Source organism: Sapajus apella, unplaced genomic scaffold, assembly GCF_009761245.1.
Source record: "Sapajus apella isolate SASKATOON/1434 unplaced genomic scaffold, GSC_monkey_1.0 scaffold31, whole genome shotgun sequence".
NCBI lineage: Eukaryota > Metazoa > Chordata > Mammalia > Primates > Cebidae > Sapajus > Sapajus apella.
The window spans coordinates 23,585,454-23,608,156 of NW_022436971.1; the positions used below are offsets into that span (position 1 = coordinate 23,585,454).

General features: G+C 52.1%; 1 protein-coding gene and 2 long non-coding RNA genes across 4 annotated transcripts in view; 2 read left to right on the plus strand and 1 right to left on the minus strand.

Moving 5' to 3' along the window:
• Positions 1-1,970: 1,970 nt before the first annotated feature.
• The window catches only part of PXDN (peroxidasin), a 94,484-nt gene continuing 73,751 nt past the window's right edge, over positions 1,971-22,703 (plus strand). The window contains exon 1 of the mRNA XM_032294302.1: positions 1,971-2,265. Coding sequence (XP_032150193.1) covers positions 2,066-2,265 — 200 coding nt within the window. The 5' untranslated portion in view covers positions 1,971-2,065. The remainder of the gene's footprint in view (positions 2,266-22,703) is intronic.
• The window catches only part of LOC116562096, an 18,672-nt gene continuing 5,232 nt past the window's right edge, over positions 9,264-22,703 (minus strand). Inside the window, exons 2-3 of the long non-coding RNA XR_004273764.1 lie at positions 19,071-19,074; positions 9,264-9,350 (exon numbers count right to left, since the gene is read on the minus strand). This is a non-coding gene — a long non-coding RNA (uncharacterized LOC116562096). The remainder of the gene's footprint in view (positions 9,351-19,070; positions 19,075-22,703) is intronic.
• Positions 21,791-22,703, plus strand: part of LOC116562095 — a 2,500-nt gene continuing 1,587 nt past the window's right edge. The window contains exons 1-4 of one of the 2 annotated variants that reach the window (XR_004273763.1): positions 21,791-21,936; positions 21,998-22,002; positions 22,145-22,230; positions 22,310-22,352. This is a non-coding gene — a long non-coding RNA (uncharacterized LOC116562095). Of the gene's footprint in view, positions 21,937-21,997; positions 22,003-22,144; positions 22,253-22,309; positions 22,353-22,703 lie in introns of those variants that run through there. The other variant, XR_004273762.1, reaches the window with a different exon arrangement.

Consider the following 22,703-nt stretch of genomic DNA (forward strand, 5'->3'; position numbering starts at 1 on the left):
CAAGCCCAGGTGAGACACTCCCCCGCCATGTTCTCCAAGCCCAGGTGGACACACTTGAGTGTGTGGATAGAACCCTGCAGGGGAGGTGCCATCTGCAGTGGGAACTGGACCCACCGGAATCTTTGGATAGGATACTGTAGGAGACTCAGCATCTGCAGCGTAAACTCAGCCACTGCAGTGAGTAGTCAGGATCCTTCAGGAGAGATGGGACCTGCAGTGTGGACCGAACCCACTGGAGTGTGTGGATAGCATCGCACAGGAGTGATGACATGTTCCATGTGATCTGGACTGCCTTGAGTGTGTAGACAGGCTCCTGCAAGAGTGATGGCCTGTGGAGTGTGAACTGCATTCACAAGACTGTGTGGACAGCACCCTTCAGGAGTGAAGACATCTGCAGTGTGAAGTGGAGCACTGGAGTGTGTGGCTCGGGTCCTGCAGGAGAGATGGCCACTCGAGTGTGAACTGGAGAGGATCCTGCGGAAGAGAAGGCATCTGCAGCATGAACTGGGCCACTGGGGTGTGTGGCTAGGATTGTGCCGGAGTAACGGCTTCGGGACTGTGAGCCGGCCCCACTAAAGTGTGTGTATAGGATCCTGCAAAAGTGTTGGCCTCTGGAGAGTGAACTGAACCCACTACAGGGTGTGGAGATCCTGCTGCAGGAGAGATGCAGCTGGAGTGTGAATGGCACCACTGGGGTGTGTGGATACGAGCCTGCAGGAGAGAGCACATGTAGAGTGTCAACTGGACCCACTGACATGTGTGGACAGGATTCTGCAGAAGACATGGCATCCGGGACATTAATTGCACCACCAGTGTGTGTGGATAGAATTCTGCATAAGTTATGGCATCTACGGTGTGAACTGGAGTCACTGGAGTGTGTGGATAGGACCCTGCAGGACAGACGGGGTCTACAATGTGAACTGAACCCCTGGAATGTGTACACAGGACCCTACAGGAGAGATAGCATCTGGAGACTGAACTGGACCACTGAAGTATGCGGATAGAGACGGCATCTGCAGTGTGAGCTGTACCCACTGAAGAGTGTGGATCGAATCTTGCAGTGGGAACACGCCACGCTGTGTTTCTGAATCTGGCACTATCACGCTGCGGCCTGGGCTCAACAGCTCGGCCTCACCTTCCTTATCTGTAAAATTCAAAGGCTGGGTCCTAGTGGGATTATTGGAGAAATGTGTGCACTGTGTGAGAACGCCACCTTTAACCGTGTGTAGTTTTCACCGCAGCGACTTCCCTCCTTTGCAAGGTCTTCTGCTGCCTGTGGACAACCCCGACGTGGGGTGGCTCCCTGGGTCTCCTTCTAGGTCTGTCCCAGGAGGGCAGGCACTGAAGGCCGTGAGCATCCCAAGGACTCCACACAGGACCTGCCATTCACCCAGCAGTGCTGAGCCAGGGGGTCGGCAGAGAGCAGGAGGCCCACAGGCCCCGGGAGCACGACCACCTGGGTCTCATCTTCCCGCAGAGGCACCCTCGCTGTGCGCCTTGGGGCTTGGGCTTCAGTTTCCTCAAGTAATGCGGAGCTTTTTTGACGTTAAGTAATTTCCTACGTGGTTGCGGGTAGGGAGAGGAAGAGGGAGAGAGAGAGGAGCGCGCACGCGCCTGGACTCCTGCCTGGAACAGAGCAGACGCTCAAAAGTGTTATAAAACAGCAGGACGCCAACAGAAAAACCCACAGTGCGCGCAGGTTGGAACCTCGAGTAAGAGAGGTGGAGAAGCTTTGCGTAGCCCCCAGGGTCCCGAGCGCAGAATCGGGGTGCCTGTGCTCCCCTCCGCGCCCCTAGGTGCTCGCCGAGGCCATGCGGGTCGCGCCAACTGGATGCGGGCGCCGGGGCCGGACGCTGGGGCCGCGGGTCCTCGCCCCGCCCCGCCCTCGGGGATTCGGAGGGGCCGGGAGGAGCCGCGCGCATGTGCACCGCTGGCGCCCCCCGCCCCCCGCGCACAGCTGGGACGTGGGCCGCGGCCGGGCGGGCGCAGTCGGGAGCCGGCCGTGGTCGCGCCGGGCCCTCCGCGGCGGCTCCGTGCGTCCGAGCGTCCGTCCGCGCCGTCGGCCATGGCCCAGCGCTCCTCTGGCCCCATGCGCCGCTGCCTGCGGGCGCTGGTGCTGTGCTGCGCCTGGGGCGCGCTGGCGGTGGTGGCTCAGAAGCCGGGCGCCGGGTGTCCTAGCCGCTGCCTCTGCTTCCGCACCACCGTGCGCTGCATGCATCTGCTGCTGGAGGCCGTGCCTGCCGTGGCGCCGCAGACCTCCATCCTGTGAGTGCGGCCGGGGCGCCGGGGGCGCGGGGTCCGGGGGCCCGGGGTGCATGGAGGGAGATCCGGGGGCGCAGGGGTGATCGGAGGCTGGGGGCGCGGGGAGGCGAGGACCTGGGGCCCAGAGGTGCGTGGAGATCCGGGGACGCAGGGGTGATCGGAAGCTGGGGGCACGGAGGGTGAAGGGGCCTCGGACGCGCGGGGGCAGGGGGCTCTGGGCGCAGCAGGGATCCTCCGAAGGGGGACGTGGGGAGATCGGGGCGTCACAGGGCCCGCTGGGCCTTTGTAGGTCCCGGCCGGGACGCCTAGAGGCGGATCTGAGCGCGGTGCGCGCGGCCTCCAGATCCGCCTTTGTTCGCAACTCTGCGGAAAGTTGTTGGGGCCGCCGGGGAAGCCCCGCTCGCCTCCCCCAGCTCCCCAGCTCCGCGCGCCGCCCGCTTCCCCCTCCTTCGCGGTCCCTCCTCTCACCTTTCCCCGCTCAGGCCCCCTCCGCCCCCTCCGCCCCCTCCTCGTCTTGTTCGCTCCCCTCCTCCGCTCCCCTTCCTTCTCCCCTTCCTCCCCCGCTTCCCCCACCCCAGCCTCTCGGAGCGCGGTGCCCACCCCATCCCCCCGCGCCGGGGAAGCCTCCCCAGCGCCGCCCCAGTTCCCGGCCGAGGCCCAGCTCCCAGGGCCCCCGCATCCGCCCCGGCGCCAGGAGCGCCCTCTCCTGGGGTGTCCCCGGGGCCCTGCGGCTCTCAGAGGCTTTTCCTGCGCCCGGAGCGAGCCGGGCGGCCGGGGTTCCCGGGAGGGGCCGCGGGGCGATCACGGAGCTTCGGGGCTCGGAGCGGGTTTCTGCCCAGGGCACGTCCCTTCTCCCGTGTCGGCGCCGTGCTGCACTAACCCGGCTCATTGCGTGGGGGTGGACACCCTGCATCCTGCCCGTGGGCCTCCCCGCGCCGCGGTCTCCAAAGCGGAATTCCCATCCCTTCCGCCGCCGCTGGCTCCAGGTACAGAGTCGCCTCCGGAGCTCGCCGCGGCCTCCCGTGTTCCGAAGCGACTCGGATTAAACGTTTCGGGAATCTGTGAAGGGAGGCCGCGTTTCAGGCGCCGACTCTGACTTAGTCCTAGAGCTGCTCTTCTGCAGGCCAGAAAGTTTTCACTTTCCTTAGCTGAGCCAGAGGACTGCTTGGCACGGCCGGGGAGTCTGCAAAAGTTCTAAAAATGTGAGTGAACAATTCCGGAAGCGGGCGGCCAGTGTGGTTACCTCCGAAACAAAGTGCCCCGACCAGCCCCCGCTCCCAGGGGTCCCCGAGTTTGCAGGCGGCTTCCTGCAGGATCTGGGGGGGTGGCGGGACAGGGGCGCGCGCTCCTCTCCGCCTGGGAAATTGCTCCTCGGGAGAGAGACCAAGGCTTTCTTTCCAGAGCCTGGGAGTGGCCAGCCCAGGCCGGACGTCCTGGGGGCATCTCACTGGAAAGCAGTGAATGTTTAGAATGGAGCAGCGCGAGGTTTCCCTGGGTCTGGATAGTGTCATTCCTGCTGAGCCAGTGGAAAAAGGGGACCTCAAAGTCATTTTTCACGCCCGGTCTGGTTAATGAAGCTTGCCGTATGCTTTGCTCTGGAATATGAATTGCGTGTTGAAAAAAACATCTAAAAATAAGTGTCGTAGAAGCCAGCTGGGGGCCTCTGCTCCGCTTTGCGTGGTGTGGTCGCCCACAAACACTTCACAGCGTTTGAAAAAGGAGCTCAGAGTAGACGAGTGACGTCATAGTCGACTCTCCACCGTTCTCAACCAGCGCCTCGCATCGTTTCTGCCTTACGCTTCCAGGGGTTTGCAGCCTTCGGTGGTACTGTGAATGTCCCTGCGGAGTCGCACTGACCCTGTGAGGCAGGTAGACTAGTAGCTGTTAAGTTGATCAAATCCCATATAGACCTAAACACTTTATTGGAGAAATGAACATACCCATTCTATGGCCGTGGAATCAGTCGCTCTGGGAGAGAAATGCAGCTCCCGCTGCTGTTCCTGCGGCCACGAGGAAGAGGGCGTCGCTGCTGGCCAGAATGGAGTCCTGGCTGGATGCATTCCAGCTGGGTGACTGACTTTTAGTAAGTCCCAGGTCCCCTGGGAGAACGCGAGGGTGTAGCTGTGTGGACCTGGGCACAGTGGACAGGCGTCCTGAGAGAGCCGTAGGGAGTGCAGCCTGGGGAGGCAGGGACGGGGCAAGAGGGAGACCCATTCTCGGGGGGGCATCTGTTGAGGGGCCCCTGGGGACATGGTCTGGGAGGCTCTTGCTTGAGATGACAGTTATGCATCAACATGGTAGACATGAATAAACGTTTAATGTCCGCTTTCAGCCTTCTCCCAGCGCTGCGCTCTCACGTATGTGGGATTATTTTCTATTAAAAATTTTTGGTAGAAATTGGGAACATATTATATATGAAAATTAAAACAAACCCTGCCTAAAAGTTAGTTGGGCCATCCAACCATCACACTGTCTCTTTGCTTTTAAGAGACTCACCCCCACTCAGCCCCCCAAGAGACACAATCATCGGAAAACATCTTATGGCTCCTTCCCCTCCAATGCAGGCGTGTGTTTAAGCGGGGCCTGACACTGGACTGTCTCATTTGTGGGTTGGGGCTTTGGAAAACAGTGGAATAAGCCCACCATGACTCAGGTTTGGATCCACTTTGAGCTCGCTGGGCTGCAAGTGTGAAGGGCGCTCTGGAGTGGCTGCCACCCACACCCGCTGCAGCTCGGTCCTGGGTCGGGGGCTTTGGCGCTGATGCTGGGCATCCCACGGAGGCCTCCGGAGGCCTTACTCAGTTCCACTGTGCAGAAATACCTGGCTTTTAAATACAGCATCTTTCTGTATCCAGCACAATCAAAGCTTGTCACAATGGCAGTTAAAAGCTAGTATTAAGGGTAAAGTGCACTGCTCTGCGCCCCTTCCTTTCCTCCTGTCAACCCCAGGCTTTTGGGGAGGTCACACTTTAAACTTCGTTCATTGAAGTCATGCCGCACCAAGGTGCTGGCTGGACACACTGGAGCTCGACCTGCCATGCCCTCCTCAGAGAGTGAGGGGGCTTCCGGAGGAGGGATAAGATGACCCCAGGTGTGTGCAGGCCTAGTGGGACTGGGGATGGGGGGTGCAGAGCTCTTGCGACCTGCATGCTTGGTGGTCTGGACCGAGTGGATGCCCACCTCCCGGCTGGTGTCCACATGGGCAGAAGGTTCCAGTGTCACCGCTCCGTGGAGCTCCACCACCTGCATGTCCCCCAGGCCCTCTGGGGCTCATAGTCCATGGATGGGAGTGGGTTCTGGGCCTTTTAACTGACTTCCTGCATCCCCTGAGTCACATGGGGCCAAGGTTTATCCTTGGAGCTTCCCCGACCGCCTTTCAGAGAGGACCTCTCCTCCTCACACGTGCGTAGAAGTCACTGTGTGTGGCCTGGCACTCGGGGAAGGGGCTGGGTGGTGCTGCAGGGGGCCACCTGGCAGGGGGGCACCTGGCAGGGGGGCTCCCTGGCTCTCCACCCTCAGCACTTTCCACACCCCCCTCCTCCTCCTCTGCATCCTGCTGCTCCCGGGAAGTTCCCTCACATTTATCTGCGTCTCATGTGAGGACCCACAGCCCTGGGGACGGACACCAGGCCTCTCCTCCTTTAGGCAGGAGACTGCAGTGGTCCCAGGGGGTGAGCAGGAGACTGGGGCTTCTCCAGCCTACATGAGATACCTCTGCCGGGACAGGGATGCGTCTTCTGGGACTGCAGGCTTTAGTGTCAGTGTTTGCCTTCATGGAACAAATGATGACTTTCATGTTTATTGGCACAACAGAGTCAAAGACTTCATTATTCCCACTCAAATGCATTTGAAAAGCACCATGGAGGTACTTAAAACATGTTTAGATGTTTGTAAGGCGGTGGGCGGACCAGCTCCAGCTTGAAGTGTCATATAGTCACATGGTCCCGTCCAGGGTCCACAGGCTGCGGTAGACTGAGGTTTTCTCCTTTGGGTGGGTGACTTGGCTTGCTTCTCTGTTCTGACTCCGTTTCCTTAGTTGCAGATGATTGGCAGCTGTATAGTTCCCTCCCGACAGTGGCTCTTTCTTAGTGCCCAAGCAGACGTTTGGGGAATTGTCTTAATGGACCGGATGGTCTGTGTGGCACGCCAGTTTTCAGGTCATCCATGAGTGGACCTGAGGTCTCACCACTGGGTCTGGAGGGCATGACTGCCTCTGGGGCCATGGATGGTGTCTGATCTTCCCGGAACACACTGGCCAGAAGCGGGTGCGGGCCCTTGCCTACGATGAAACCTGAGCCTTTTGAAGCAGAGTGGATGCTGCATTGTCTGGGCAGGAGCCTCCTTGGCGCAGATCCAGGATTGGAAATTAAATATGTAAACACAAACAAAGACAGACTTCCAGCCTGCAGGGCAGAGCTCCTCAGGAATCTCAAAGCTAGGGAAGAGGTGGAAGATCAGGCAGGGTGTGGTGGTGGCTCACAGCTGTAATCCCAGCACTTTGGGAGGCCAATGCGGGCAGATTGCCTGAGCTCAGGAGTTCGAGACCAGCCCGGGCTACATGGCCAAACACTTCTCTACCAGAAATACAAACAATTAGCTGGGCCTGGTGGTGCGCACCTGTGGTCCCAGCTACTCAGGCTGAGGCAGGAGAATCGGTTCAGCCTGGGAGGTGGAGGTTGTACTGGGCTGGAATCGCACCACTGCACTCCAGCCTGGGCGACAGAGCCAGACCTAGACCCCCCAAAAAGTTTGAAGATCTGTGTGCATTATGCTGATCCCCCTTGGCTCATTATGAGATTTACCTTTTTGATTGGAGAATCCAAATGTTTTTCCTTTGCACTTGACAGTAAGAAGAAGCTGAAATCGATGCAAATGCATGAAGTCCTGCCAGGCCCAGGTAGTGCTCTGGGAGGGAGCTCAGGGCTGGGGACTCGGGCGGTCTCTTAGGAGTACCGAGGTCTTCCCCGCTCCTACTCAAGGTCCAGAGCTGAGAAGCTCCTGCTGACCTCGGGTCTTCAGTGACCAACAGGTGACACCTCGCAAGCTTCCCAGCGTCTGGGTTTAATGATTATTTTAATAGTGACAGTCATATGTTTTTTGGGTACATAAGAAAATGTGATTTATCTAAAAGTACCTTTTCTGAGGAAATTCATTTTAAGAGAAGGCAAACTTTACCATGTTTGAGGCTTAAAAATGCCAGTCAGGAGATTTTATATGTTAGTGGTATCTCTGTACGTGGGCCAGTAGTTCCCCAGGACCAAGGCTGGTTGGTTGAATTGTGAAACTCAGCGTGCTGCGGGCTACCCGCATGTGACTTAACACACGTATGTCACTGGGTGGGTGCACGCTTTTTTGATGCTGAAACAATACCACTGATTGATTTTTTTTCTAAATTGATAACACTAGTCATTTTCATTTTCTTTGTTTTAAAGTTTATTTTGAAAAATAGTCATTAAGGTAGGCATGGCGGCTCACACCTGTAATCCCAGCACTTTGGAAGGCAGAGGAGGGTGGATCACCTGAGGTCAGGGGTTCGAGACCAGCCTGGCTAACATGGTAAAACCCCATCTCGACTAAAAACACAAAAATTAGCCAGGCATGGTGGCACACGCCTGTATCCCAGCTACTCAGGAGGCTGAAGCAGGCAAATCACTTGAACCCAGGAGGCGGAGGTTGCAGTGAGTTGAGATCCGGCCACTGCACTCCAGCTTGGACAGAGCAAGACTCTGTCTAAAAAAAAAAAAATAGGCCTTATGTTTGTCCCCATCTGATTTCTCTTCAGATGCAAAAGGCAACAGCAAAATAGTAAAACCTGAAAGCAGTCTCAGTGGAACGCTACTCAGGCGAGGTGAACTGACGCTGGCACAGACAAGCAAAAGCCATCAGCAGACCATGGGCTGTCTCATGGGTTAGGTCTCCCTGACTCAGGCGCGTGGTCAGCTGTCACTGCTGTTCTGTTCACTGCTTTCTTTACTCTGAGGCTGTTGCTCCCGCCGCCGTTTATTAATCTGAGCACTCCCAAGCAAAGAGGATGGGAGACACTGACCCCCATGGAACGGAGTCTGGAGGCCCAAGGTGAAGAAGGGCAGGCCCTGCTCCATGTGGCCAAGGCCCTGCGTGTTCAGACATCTTTTGTTTGTTCCTGGTCTGACTGCCTTGCGTCATCAGCCCATGGAAAGCAGCGTTCCTACCCTGCTCGTCTCCAGATGCCCAGCGTATCTGAACTGCTCGGAGCACCAGGGCAGGATGTTTACGGGAAAGCGGGCAGCGGTCAGCCCCGCACCCTCTGACCTACCCGGCCGTTGCCTCCTGAGCCCTGCAGAGCTCTGCAGGCTTTAGGAGGAGCCCACAGACGTGTCTGTCTTTTGTTCCACAGTTAAATCAGAGGTAGAAACTTGGCCAGTGACTGTTACCCTATTTGACCTTTGTCCACACGAGGATTTTTACTTAGGGAAAAATATGCCTCATCAGACATAGTCAACGTTTTAAAAGGGCACATATTTAAAGTACACTTGCTAAGTTTTGACATCCACCTCCTGGGTTCGACTAATCCTCCTGCCTTAGCCTCCTGCTCCCAGCTACCCTTGAGTAGCTGGGACTATAAGCACGTGCCCCCATGCCTGGATTTTTAAAAAAATTTTTTTAAAAACTTTTTATTTTGTAGAGATGGGGTCTTGCTATTTGTCCAGGCTGGTCTCAAACTCCTGGCTTTCAGCAGTCCTCCCACGTTGGCCTCTGAAAGCCCTGGGATGACAGGTGTGAGCCCGTGTGGCTGGCCTGTAATCAGTGATCTTTGATGCTCCTATTGTAGTTGTTTTAGGGTGTGATAAACCACACCTGTGTAAGACTGCAAACTTAACCTGAATTGTGTGTGTGTTCTGACCGTTCCGCTGCCTGGCCGTTCCCCCTTCTCTTACCCTCTTTCGAGGCCTTATTTCCCGAGACACAATAGTATTGAAATCAGGCCAATTGATAATTCTACAATGGCCTTTCGGTGTACTAGTGAAAGGAAGAGCTGCACTTCCCTTACTTCAAATCAAAAGCTAGAAATGATTAAGCTTAGTGAAGAAGGCATGTCAAAAGCTGAGCTAAGTCAAAAACTAGGCCTCTTGCATCAGTTAGTTATAGAGGAAGTTTTAGTGGTTTGGGAAGAAGCGCAAACCAGCCACAACATTCTGTTCAGCCAAAGGCCGATCCAGAGCAAGGCCCTAACTTTCTTCATTTCTTTAAAGGCAGAGAGACAAGGAAGCTGCAGAAGGAAAGTTTGGAGCTAGCAGAGTTTGGTTCATAAGGTGTAAGGAAATAAGCCAACTCCATAAGATAAACGTGCAAGGTGAAGAAGCAAGTGCTGATGGAGAAGCTGCAGCAAGTTCTCCAGAGGATCCAGCTAGTAACAGTGATTAAGGTGGCACCAAACAACAGATTTTTAATGTGGACAAAGCAGCCTTCTATAGGAAGGAGATGCCATCTAGGACTTTTCATAGCTAGAGAGAAGTCAATGCCTGGCTTCAAAGCTTCAAAGGACAGGCTGACTCTCTTGGTCAGTAGATACTGCAGCTGGTGACTTTCGGCTAAAGCCAGTGCTCATTTACCATTCCCCAAACTCTAGGGTCTTAAGGACCATGCTAAATCTACTATGTTTGTGCTCTACCAATGGAAAAACAAGGCCTGGATGACAGCACACCTGTTTACAGCATGGTTCTCTGAATATTTTAAGCCCACTGTTGAGACCTACTGCTTAGGAAAAAAGATTCTTTTCAAAATACTGCTGTTCATTTACAATGTGTCCAGTCACCCAAGAACTCTGATGGAGAATACAAAGAGATTAATGTTGTCTTCGTGGCTGCTAACACAAAACATCTAATCTGCAGGCCATGAATTAAGGAATAATTTTGACTTTCAAGCCTTATTATTTAATATGTTCATTCCATAATGCTATAATTCCCATAGATAGTGAGTTCTCTGATTGAACTGGGCAAAGTCAATTGAAATCCTTCTGGAAAGGATTCATCATTCTAGATGCCATTAAGAATATTTTTGATTCATAGGAGGTCGAAACATCAATAAGTACAGGAGTTTGGAAGAAGTTGCTTCTAACCCTCACGGATGACCTTGAGGGGTTCAAAGACTTCCATGGAGAAAGTCACTGCAGATGTGGTGGAAATAGCAAGAGAACTAGAATTAAAAATGGAGTCTGAATATAGGAGAGAATTGCTGCAATTTCATGATAAAACTTGAGTAGATGAGGAGCTGTGTCTATGGATAAGCATGAAAAGTGGCTTCTTGAAATGGAGTCTGCTCCTGGTGAAGATGCTGTGAACATTGTTGAAATGACAACCAAGGATTTAGAATATTCCCTAAACTGAGTGGATAAAGCAGCAGCAGGCTTTGAGAGGACTGACTCCAGTTTTGAATGAAGTTCTGTGGATAAAAAGCTATCAAACAGTATCACATACTACAGAGAAACCTTTTGTGAATGGAAGAGCCAATAGATGTGGCAAACGTATTGTCTTATTTTAAGAAATTGCCGTAGCCACCCCAACCTTCAGCAACCACCACCCTGATCATCAGCGCCAGCAACATCAAAGCAAGGTTCCCCACCAGCAAAAAGAAGAAACTCTCTGAAAGCTCAGGTGTTTTATAACATTATTTTAGCCTTACAATAGTTTTTAAATAAGGTCTGTACATTTTTTAGACGTAATGCTATTGTATACTTTATCAGCTAGATTATAGTGAACATAGAACTTTTATATGTACCAGGAGATCAAAACATTCATGTGAATAACTTTTTTGCAATTTTCAACTTATTTCAGCGATCTGTGCCCAACTCTGAAATATCCGATGGTACGCCTGTGTTTCCATTTCTCTCTGGCCGCAGTTCTTGTGACACTCTTGTCCTACTTCTGTTTGTACATATGTCACAAACGCCACACGGCACTTGTATCATTTCATTTAAGCTGTCAGTTATCTTTTTAGAGATTTAAATACGCAGAAACATGTTTTTGTTCTTTCCAGCTCGGCTTATTCCTCTGCATGGGTTCATATTTTAGTCCTTTTACTTCGAGAGCTCTAAAAAAAGGTCTTGTAGTGCAGGTCTGTTGGTGATCAATTCTTTTAGCTTTTGGATGTTTAAAAAGTGCTTTACTTTGCCTTCATTTTCAAATGATATTTTGCTGAGTAATACTCTGAGTTGGTGGTTTTCTGTGATACAGCTTTTTTTTTTTTTGTCTAAGATGGAGTCTTGCTCTGTCTCCCAGGCTGGAGTGCAGTGGCACCATCTTGGCTCACTGCAGCCTCTGCCTCCCAGCTTCAGGCGATTCTCCTGCCTCAGCCTCCCGAATAGCTGGGATTACAGGCACACACCACCACACCTGGCTAATGTTTTGTATTTTTAATAGAAATGGGGTTTTACCATGTTGGCCAGGCTGGTCTCGAACTCCTGGCCTCAGGTGGTCCACCCACCTTAGCCTCCTAATGTGTCGGGATTACAGGTGTGAAGCACTGAACCCGGCCGACACGGCTTTAAAAATGTCCTCTCCCATTGTTTCCCATGAGAAGTCTACTGACACCTGTGTCTTTGTTTCATCTTTGTGTTTCTGGTGCTTCTCAGAATTTCTCCTTATCCCTGGTGTTGAGCAATTTGATTATGATATGACTTGGTGTGGTTTTCTGTTTCTTGTGCTTGGGTTTTTTAATTTAAATTTTTTATTTAACTTTATTTTTTAAATCTTGGACTTGTAGGTTTACAGATTTCTTCAAATTTGGAGAATTTGAGGGTGTTTCATCTTCAGATATGTTTTCTGTCCCCACCTTTGTCCCCCCCTTCTTTGAAGATTCCAGTGATACATATATGAGGCCAGGCTCACTCACACATTGCTTAATTTTTTGTTATTGTGTCTTTTTCTGTATGTGTTTCACTTTGGGTAGCTTCTGATTTTTGTCTTGAAAGTAACAAGTCTTTCTCTCTCAATGTCCAGTTTACTGTTAATTTTATATATTTTTCAGCTCAGACATTGTGATTTTCACCTCTCTAATGTGAATATTAAAAAAATCTTCCATGACTCTACTTGATGTTTTGAACTCGTGGAATAAATATAATTTTAATAATCTGCTAACTCTGATAACTCTAACACCTGTGGCTATTCTGGGTTGGTTTTAATTGAAGAATGTAATCTTCTCAATAGAAATGATAATATCCTTCTTTTCATGCTGTATCAGTTTTTAGCAGATTCCAGTCACTGGAAATTTTACTTTGGTGAGCACTGGATACTTCTGTGTTCTTACAGTTTTCCTTGAGCTTTGTTCTTGGGTACAGTTATGTGGAAACAGTTTGGTTCTTTAAGGTCTTGGTTTTAAGATTTGTTAGGCAGGATTTGAGAGCAGTGCTTTACCTAAGGCTCATCATTTTCAACAACGAGGCAAGGCTCTTCCATGTCACATACCAAATGCCTGTGAATCCTGAGTTTTTCAGTCTGGCGGATGAGAACAGGCACTGCTCACTCCTGACCCAGTGTGTGTGGGGGGCACCATGATCCGTAGTCCATTTGGTGCTTTTCTGGCCGTGGGCAATTTACCTGCAGGTGTGTGCTGTTCAGGGTCAGCTCAGCGCTGGGTGCTCTGCAGGCCCCTGGGACTCTTCTCTCCCTATCCCGGGAGGGCTCGGGGTCTTATGTCTGTCCCTGTCCTGCCAGTTCTGCCGCCTGGTCTCCCGGGTAGTCAGCATCGTCTTCTCTCTTAGGCAATGAGCTGGGGCCGTTTTCTGCTTGCTCCATCTGTTTTCCATCTCACAGGGATCAGTTGTTTGTTGGCTGATGCCCAGCAACTTGAAAACAGTTGCTTCATCTATTTAGTCATTTTTTTGGTTGTTTCAGACAGAAGAGAAAGTCATGCCCCTGTAATTCCAACTTGTTCTAAAGCAGACATCTCCATTCACGTTTTAAAAACAAAAGTGTTTTTAAAATGTTCTATGAATGTTTAATCTACTTGGAATTCTACTGCAAGCAGGTGTGGTAAAATAAATAACATCTTAAAATAATGACCACATTCACATTCCCAAGTTAAAAAAAAAAAACCAAAAACATGAAAATGACTCTCCCTGGCGTTCTCCATCTGTCTTTGGAATGCCCTTGGCTTAGTCAGGGTCATTCAACTTTACTTGGTGAACACAGCAATGGCAGAAGCTCTGTGCACTAAACGCTGTGAGTTCCTACTGCACCCACGCAACACCCAGTGCACACTCTGAGTTTCTGCCCCACTCACAGAAATCCCAGTGCACACCCTGAGTTACTATCCCACCCTCACAACACCCAGTGCACACGCCGTGAGTTCCTGCCTCACCCACGCAACACCCGGTGCACACGCCGTGAGTTCCTGCCTCACCCACGCAACACCCGGTGCACACGCCGTGAGTTCCTACCCCACCCACTCAACACCCGGTGCACACGCCGTGAGTTCCTACCCCACCCACACAACACCCAGTGCACACATTGTTGGTTGGCCAGCTCTCCATTGGAGGTTCACCTCTAAGCTGGGTGTCGGCCGACTAGGGCCCATGGGGACAGCTGCGTTTTTCGTGCCTGAGTTCTGTGGGATGTGCCACGGCAGTCTGTCCACATTTCGTCTGTGGCTGCCCACTTACAGCAGAGGCAGCGGTAAGCAGCTGTCACAAGCAAAACTGTTTACAGTCTGGCTTGGTTCGCTCTAGCATTGACCCGAGGATCCCAGCTCTGCCCCTCCTGAAGCTCCACCATCCTCAGCCCCGGCCCTCGGAGCTGTCATGGAAGAGGAGAGAGAAGGTTATGTGAAGGCTCCCAGCTCCCACCTGCTCAGAGCTGGCACGCCGTTTCTCCTCCCAGTGTGTTGGAGAGATGGCACACATCCCAACCCAGATGCAGGATGCTGGGGCGTGGAGGCCAGCTGCGGGTCCAGGAAGCAGAAGTGAACCTTGAGCTTCTCATCAGTTTTTGCCGTAGCTGTCCCAGACTTGAGTAGCACACAGGTATTGCTCACTCTTTCTTCTTTTCCTCTGTTCTTTGACTGAAGGAATGCTCACTCTCAAAAATTCCGCTCACTAGTTCATTTTCCTTTGTGTGCGTGCATGTATGAGCGTGTGCAAGTGTGTATGTGTGCGTGCATGAGCGTGTGCGAGTGTGCACGTGAGCATGTGCGAGTGTACATATGCGTGTGAGAGCGTGTGCGAGTGTGCACGTGTGCGAGTGTGTACGTGTGTGTGTGCATGAACGTGTGTGCGTGTGTGAACGTGAGCGTGTGCAAATGTATGTGTGTGCGAGAGCATGTGCGAGTGTGTACATGTGTGCCTGAGCATGTGCGTGTCCACATTTCATCTGTGACTGCCCACTTACAGCAGAGGCAGTGTGCGTGAGCGTGTGTGTACATTTGCGTGCATGAACGTAAGCGTGTGCGAATGTACGTGTGTGCGAGAGTGTGTGCAAGTGTGTACGTGTCGGCGTGTGCGTGCGTGAACGTGTGTGAGCGTGTGTGTACGTGAACGTGTGCGTGAGCATGTGCGTGCGTGAACATGTGTGCATGAGTGTGTGCGAGTGTGTGCATGTGTGCGTGAGCATGTGCGTGCATGAACGTGTGTGTACGTGAGCATGTGCGTGCGTGAACGTGTGCGTGAGCGTGTACGCGTGTGTGCGTGAGCGTGTGCGAGTGTGTGCATATGTGTGTGTGCGCGCTCTCCTCAGCAGTGTTCTGTTGAGGTGGCTGGAGCAGCTCTGCCTGCCTCACACTTTCAGAGAGGCCTGTGATGCTGATAGTCCCTTGGCTTGCCTCTGTGTTCTGGGACTTACAGTGATTTTACCACCGCCCAACCCAGCTTCGAGTGTGAGCTGTAGCAACAACTGCCACAGATGGTTTTAACACTCACTCCGTCCTCTTCTAACAGGAAGGATTCTGTTGTTTATCATTTGGGGATTGAAGGCAGTTTAATGTGCATGATGGCTCAGCCTGACTCTTGTGCTGAGGGTAGGCTGGCTCAGCGACGGGACCAGAGGTCACAGCCAGATTGCTTGTAATCCAGTTGCTTAACTGAGGACTTTTCTCTAAGGGATGGGACGGGTTTCGGTTTGACCTAGTGTGTGCCCTGGGTAATTAGAGAAGTAATGGGTGATGCGGTGAAGGCTTGGAAGGAAGCCAGCTGGCATCCCGAATTCTCAGCCTGGGTCTCAGCTTCTGGGGACCAGAAGTTAGCTGGATGTCGGAGAGGTTTTTCTCCAATGTAAACCACGCCTCTGCCGCTGCCCGTGGCTGGGTCACCTGCCTCACCCCGAGCCTGCCTGCAGTGCTGCCCTCCAGCCAGGGAGTTCCTGCCCTTCCTGTGTACTTAGCGCAATCCCGAAGTTGTGTATGAATGTGTGAGAGCTTTGGAAACTTGCCCCACTGCCTTCTGTCCTAGGACCCTGCACTTCTCCTCGATGTTCACCTCCTCCACTTCTCCTCGATGTTCAGCTCCTGTGGGTGTGGAGTGTGGTTCAGTGCACAGGGGGTAATCCGCAGGCCGGCTGGCCACGGAGCTCAGCGGCCTTTTCTCCACCCGCTGTGAGCTGAGACGTCATGCCTGCTCTTTTACCCACTGATTGCACCATCCACTTTAGTTTTCTTTTACAATATATTGTAAAAATGTTTTTATGCAATTTGCACGTGTTCATGTTAGAAAAATTTAAAAATAAAGATGAACAAAATGAAGCAAATTACTCACATTGTGGTCGTTAGAGGGAAACCCTACCTGGTGGGCTTTTTCCTCAGACGAGCACGGAGGCACGCTCGCACGCTCACACGTGTGTCGCGTGTTACGGTGTCTGCCTCTGTCAGGTATCTGTTTTCAAAACTTGGGTCCTGATACACGTCCTGCTCTGTAATGCACCGTGCGTGCTTTGAAATCTGGGAGCACATCACGGCCGTGTCTCGTAATGAGAGGCCTGCCTCGTCCTTGTTAGTGACCACGGTATTTGTTTTAAATTGGCAAACTTGCCTAAAAGAATTCTTATTATGGGTCATTTCTTTGTTTCTACTTTTCTGCTACTGCAAACAATACTTCCAAAATATGATTGCATGCAATTTTTTTTGTGTCTGTCTACATTGTTTTTAGGGCGTATTTCTATAGAAACTTTTTTTTTTTTTTGGACAGAGTCTTGCTCTGTCACCAGGCTGGAGTGCAGTGGCATGATCTCAGCTCACTGCAACCTCTGACTCCCTGGTTCAAGTAATTGTCCTGCCTCAGCCTCCCTAGTAACTGGGTTTACAGTCATGTGCCACCATGCCCAGCTAATAAAATCCTTTTTAAAAAAAAATGTCAATAGTTTTGGGGAACAGGTGGTGGTTGGTTACACGAATCAGTTATTTAGTGGTGATTTCTGAGATTTGGGTGCACCCATCGCCCAAGCAATGTACATTGTACCCAACGTGTAGACTTTTATCCCTCCCCCCTCCCCCCACCCTGCTGTAGAAACCTTCTGGGGGGGCTTTGATTCACACCGGGGACCGTGGTTGGGACCATGGTTGGGGACCCACGGTTAGGGATTGTGGTGGGGACCTTGCTTGGGGACTGTGGCTAGGACCATGGTGTGGAAGGTGGCGGGGACCGTGGTTGGAAGCGTGGCTGGGAGTATGGTTGGGACTGTGGTTATGACTGTGTTTGGGACCGTGGTGGGGAGCGTGGCTGGGAATGTGGCAGGGACCATGGTGGGCACTGTGGCTGAGACCGTGGCTGGGACCGTGGTTGGCCTACCTTGTGCTTTCCCTGTGTGTTTTCTTCCTGGCCTCCGTTCGTATTTTCCCGTGGATGGACGTTCTCCATAGCTGCGCAGCAGTGACTTACCTCCTGCCGGGCTAATATAGAATGCACCTACAACCAGTATGAGAATACAGAATGAGCCTGTAACCAGTGAGAAGGGAGGGCCGAGGGGAGGGTGGGCGGTGGAGATACAGCCTGTGTGAGTGCCCGTGTTTCCTTGCTGAGTAACTGCATTTTGATTATTACAATTTATGTTTTCTCCAAATGGTTTGATTTTCAGTATGCCCCGGGAGCCAAACCATCTAGCGTTTGTGTCTGTCATGTGTGTTTATTCACCTGCTCTGTCTTCATCCCGGATCTGACAGTTCGTGCTGTGTGGCCTATCTGTGTCTTGTCTGGTCTCTGCCCCACATTCAGCTGTTCTTCCCAGACCCGTCGTCACAGTGGGACCTGCACACCGGGGCCTGCACTGGGAGGAGCTCACGGAGCAGCCAGCCCAGCACCTGCCTGCACTACCAGGGGCGGACCCCCGTTAGCCGTGGTTGTCCCGCTCTGCGGAGCCCCGGAACGCTGAATCAAAGAGTGCTCGGCCTGTCTGGCCTCTAGAGGACTCACTGGGCCACGTCTCTGGCCACGCACATTTTAGCAGATCGTCCTGTTTCATGTGCATTCCTGTGTAAGGACGTTTGGTTCTGTACATTGTTGATTCACTGACATTGTTCATGAGCTGTGGCCGAGAGCAGCGTTGTCACCCACTTCTGAGTGGAGCTTCTCCACCACACCTAGTCCTTAAGGACAGCACGGCCTCCCTGGGACTAGAAACCCAGACAAATATGGCAGTGTCTGTGTTTCAGCAGAGGAGAATGAAGGCTGCAGTTTATCTGAAGTTCTTGTCGTTAAATGCATGCTCCTCCTCTTCGTCACAGCCAGGCTTCCTTTAGGGAATAAGATTAGACTTGTTGCATCCTGGCTCAAAGCAAATATATCTAAAAATCTATAACCAGCAGAGCAACACTTTTAACTTTTAAAAATAGCCATTGAAGCAGATGGAATTAGTCATGATTGCAACCTATTCAAACACATGGGATGTTTGTATTGGCATGGCAACAGGTGGCTAATATTAGTGTTGAACTTTTGTTTTGTGTATGTTTTTCTCATTGTGTAATTTTCTTGGATCAGTGCCCATGTCACCCCATCCATTCACATGTTTACCCATCCATCCATAACCCTCTAACTTCCATCCATCTAGCCATCTATCTGTCCATTATTCCGTTCATTCATCCATCTATTCATTTATTAGTCTGTCTGTCCATCCATAACCACCTATCCCCTTACCCATCAATCCATTCATTAGTCCATCCATCTTTCCATTCATCGATAACCACACATCCATCTATTTATTCATCCATCCATCCATTAATGCATTCATTCATCCATCTGTTCATTCATCCATAACCACTCATCCATTTTTCAGTCATCCATCCATCCATGTATCCATTTGTTAGTCCGTCTGGGCATTCATCTGTAACCACTCAGCCATCTATTTATTCATCCAGCCATCCATCGATTCATCCATCCATCTGTTAACGCATTCATTCATCCATTGATCCATTCATTAGTCTATCCATCTGTCCATTCTCCCATAACCACTCGTCCATCCATTCATTAGTCCATCTGTCTGTCCACTTACTTATCCATCCATGTGTGTGTCCATCCCTCCACACATCCATGTCTCCATCTCTTCCCACCCACGCACCCATCCATCCCTGACTGCTGGAACACTGTTGAGTGTCTTACCCTGGTGACAGCAGGGGGCTGTCAGGTGCTAGTGGTCCAGAACGGTCAGGCTGTGAGGCTCACCCCGCTGTGCAGCACTGTGCCCTGTGCCTCAGCCACCACCCTGTACCTGCTTCCTCGTACCCCCGCCCACATTTTCAGAATGGTGTTGGAAGCCTGGCTAGAGGGTTATGGAGAAGGAGGTGGCTATGGAAGGAGCCCCACTGCAGACACACCCCTCCTTTCTCCTAAGTTCAGAATGCACTGATTTTAAAACACAACTTTCTCCTATTTTTTTGGGGGGGTGCGGGCAGTGATTAGAGAAGCCTCATTTGCTGAGAGGAGACTGCGTCGGCATCACAGCCCCTGGGTGAGGGAACGGTCATGCAGGCTGGTGACACGGAATAAGCTGAGTGAAGACGTCCACGTGGAAACTTTCAAGAGGGACTGCTTCGGCATGTTTTTGTTCTTTGCCCACGTTCCGTTTTGTGTCTGCTGGCTCAGAAGCCTCCCGATGGTCCATTTCAGCCCTTCCATCGTCAGCATCTCTTGGGTTCATTACTTCTCACATACACCTTTGTCCTGTGGTATTTTTTTCATTGATAAAACTGTCTTCTTTAGTACTTTTAAAAGCATTTCTGGCCAGGTGAGGTGGCTCACGCCTATAATCCTAGCACTTTGAGAGGCTGAGGTGGGCGAATCACGAGGTCATGAGTTTGAGACCAGCCTGACCAACATGGTGAAGCCCCATCTCTACTAAAAATACAAAAATTAGCTGGCTGTGGTGGTGCATGTCTGTAATTCCAGCTACTCAGGAGGCTGAGGCAGGAGAATCACTTGAACCTGGGAGGCGGAGGTTGCAGTGAGCGGAGCAGAGCCTGGGCAACACAGCAAGACTCCATATCAAAAAAAAAAAAATAAGCGTTTCCTCATTCATCATCAGTGTGGGTTGCCTTGTCTTCCTGGCAGGTGATGTGTATGTGGGAAGTCCCCTAGATGAAATCCCCTTAGAGTCTCTTAGAATAACTATTTGGTGTAAATATTTTCTGATTCCACTTTATGATTCATCTCCTCAGTGGAGGTCATTAAAACACAATGAGCCTGATTTGAGGCTTTTCGAAAAGCAACAAGCAAAACTCCGTCTGTTTCAGTGGAGCCTGGAGTGAGTTACTTCCTGGGCTGGGTTTGTGAAGAGAGGCCTCCTGCCTGCCAGTTGGCTGACTCCTGGATGAGTGCCCAGTGGGATAATGTGATTTATCCATTTATTTTGCTCAACTCAAAGAGCACACGGGGTCTTTCTGAACAGGAACAGCCTCAGTTAACCCGTACAAGTGTTTAAACTACCCCCGTTCGGGATCAACAGGATCAACAGCTGGCCGTGGGAGCTGAAACCAACGGCCGTGGTGAGAGCCCAGAGAGGCCCTGGAGGCCACCGTCAGAGGCACAGGGGCTCCAGGGAACCACGCAGGCCAGTCGGCGGGGACGGGCAGGAGTTCAATGCCTCCTCCAAGGCTGGCATCCCCTCTTAGGTTCCATGGACCTCTAAGGCACACAGGCTTTGCACAATTTATGTAAGGATCCATGCTGGGGAAAGGACAGTGACCGGGGCCCACACTCGGGGGACTCACCCAGGAAGGCCTGGGACAGAGCCTGGCTGGGTTGGGTGCTGCCAGCTGCTGCCTGGGGAGAGCCCATCTCCCTGGCAGGCTGTGGCTGAGGGGCAAAGGTGGGTGGCGGCCTCCCCAGGCCCTGGTCCCCCATGGGGAGCAGATGGTGTGAGAAGGAGTGGAGCAAGCCCCCCCCCGACCAAGTAACTGAGGCAGGAGACCAGGCCGGCTCGCTCCTCTGAGGAGCCATGACTGCTGGTGCACACAACCCCTGCCCCTGGCATCTGAGCTCAGCTCCTGTGCCAGGTGTGCCAGGTGTGGCCTTTGCAAGGTCCTCACGTGGCCGTCGGCGTGTCCTGGGTGTGCCCCTCACACGCCATCTGCAAGGTACAATCTTTGGGGTCAGGCTTCCTCCACAGCCATAAGAATCCCTCTTTGGGCTGGGGTCGTGGCAGTTGCCGTGGACCATACACGGTGGCAGGTGCTGGGAGCTGCCCACTCTGCCCTGCCCTGGCCATTTTTTCCTCAGCCCGTTTGGCTGGGCCAGGCCAGAGCTGGAGACCTGGCTCAACCCGAGGACTAGACATCACCAGAGAAAGGGCATCTAGAAAGGTCTGGAGACACAGCAGCCCTGCAGGGGCCACACACGCCCTGCCTGCCCCATCTGTGTGTGCTGTCCCGTCACCCCGTATGTGCTGACACTACTGGTCTCCAGGTTCCTGAAGATGCTTTCTGCCCTGGATCACCCCGTGTGTCAGCCCCGTGTCACCCATGTACTTTCACCCCGTGTGTGCTGACATTTTTGGCCTCCGGGTTCCTGAAGACGGTCTGCCATTTGTCACCCCATACATGCTGCCCGAGGTCACCCTGTGTGTGCCTGGAGACCGTCTCTGCTGGTGGACCGGGTCTCTGCCATCCCCACATGTGTACCTGCTGTGCGCCAGCCTTTGCTTCTGTTCCCCTGGCCCCAGGCACCCTCTGCATCCCCTCTGTCCTCTGCCCTGCCCATGTTCCCGGTGTTGGCAACACTCCGCCTGGTCAGCTGCCATCCCGGGAATTGCTCGTGCTCTCTCCTAAAACTCTGTGCTTAAATTCCTTTGGGTGGGGATGCCAGACAAAAGGGGTGGCTGGCAGGAGGGGCTCAGGACTCCCCTGTGGATGGGCAGAGTGGGTGAGGGTGGCAGGGCAGGGAGTGCCCTCAGTCCGTGTGGTAGGCAGTGTGGCAGGTTAGTGGAGTCGGTTTGCGTGTTGGGTTAGTGTGGTAGGCAGCGTGGCAGGTTTGGGTGGCAGACTAGTGGAGTAGGTTAAAAGCGTAGATTTGGGTGGCAAGTTAGTGGTGCGGGTTAATAGAGTAAGTTTGGTGGTAAACTAGTGGAGTAGGCTGTTAGGTGGTACGTTAGTGACGTAGGTTAATAGAGTAGCTTTGGGTGGTCAGCTAGTGGAGTATTGGTAGAGTAGGTTTGGGTAGTTGGTTAGCGGAGTAAGTTAGAAGGGTAGGTTTGGGTAGTTGGTTAGTAGTGTAGCTTTGGGTGGTTGGTTATGGAGTAGGTTAGTAGAGCCAGTTTGGGAGGTTAGTGGAATAGGTTAGTAGAGCAAGTTTAGGTAGTCGGTTAGTAGAACAGCTTAGGGTGGACAGTTAGTGGAGTAGGTTAGTAGAGCAGGTTTGGGTAGTTGGTTAATAGAATAGCTTTGGGTGGTTGGTTAGTGGAGTAAGTTAGTAGAGTAGGTTTGGGTGTTTGGTTAGTGGAGTAGGTTAGTAGAGCAGGTTTGGGTAGTTGATTAGTAGAATGGCTTTGGGTGATTGGTTAGTGGGGCAGGTTAGTAGAGTAGGTTTGGATAGTAGGTTAGTGGAGTTGGTGTAGTAGACTAGCTTTAGGTGGTAGGTTAGGGGAGTAAGTTAATAGACCAGGTTTGGGTAGTTGGTTAGTAGAGTAGCTGGGGGTAGTTAGTGGAGTAGGTTAGTAGAGTAGGTTTGGATAGTTGGTTAGTATCTTTGGGTGGTTGGTTAGTGGAACAGGTTAGTAGAGTAGCTTAGTGTGGTTGGTTAGTGGAGTAGGTTTGTAGTGTAGCTTTGGGTGGTTGGTTAGTGGAGTAGGTTAGTAGAGCAGGTTTGGGTGGTTGGCTAGCGGAGTAGGATAGTAGAATAGCTTTGGGTTGTTGGTTAGTGGAGTAGGTTAGTAGAGCAGGTTTGGGTAGTTGGTGAGTGGAGTAGCTTTGGGTAGTTGGTGAGTGGAGTAGGTTAGTAGAATAGGTTTGGGTGGTTGGTTAGTGGAGTAGGTTAGTAGAGCAGGTTTGGGTAGTTG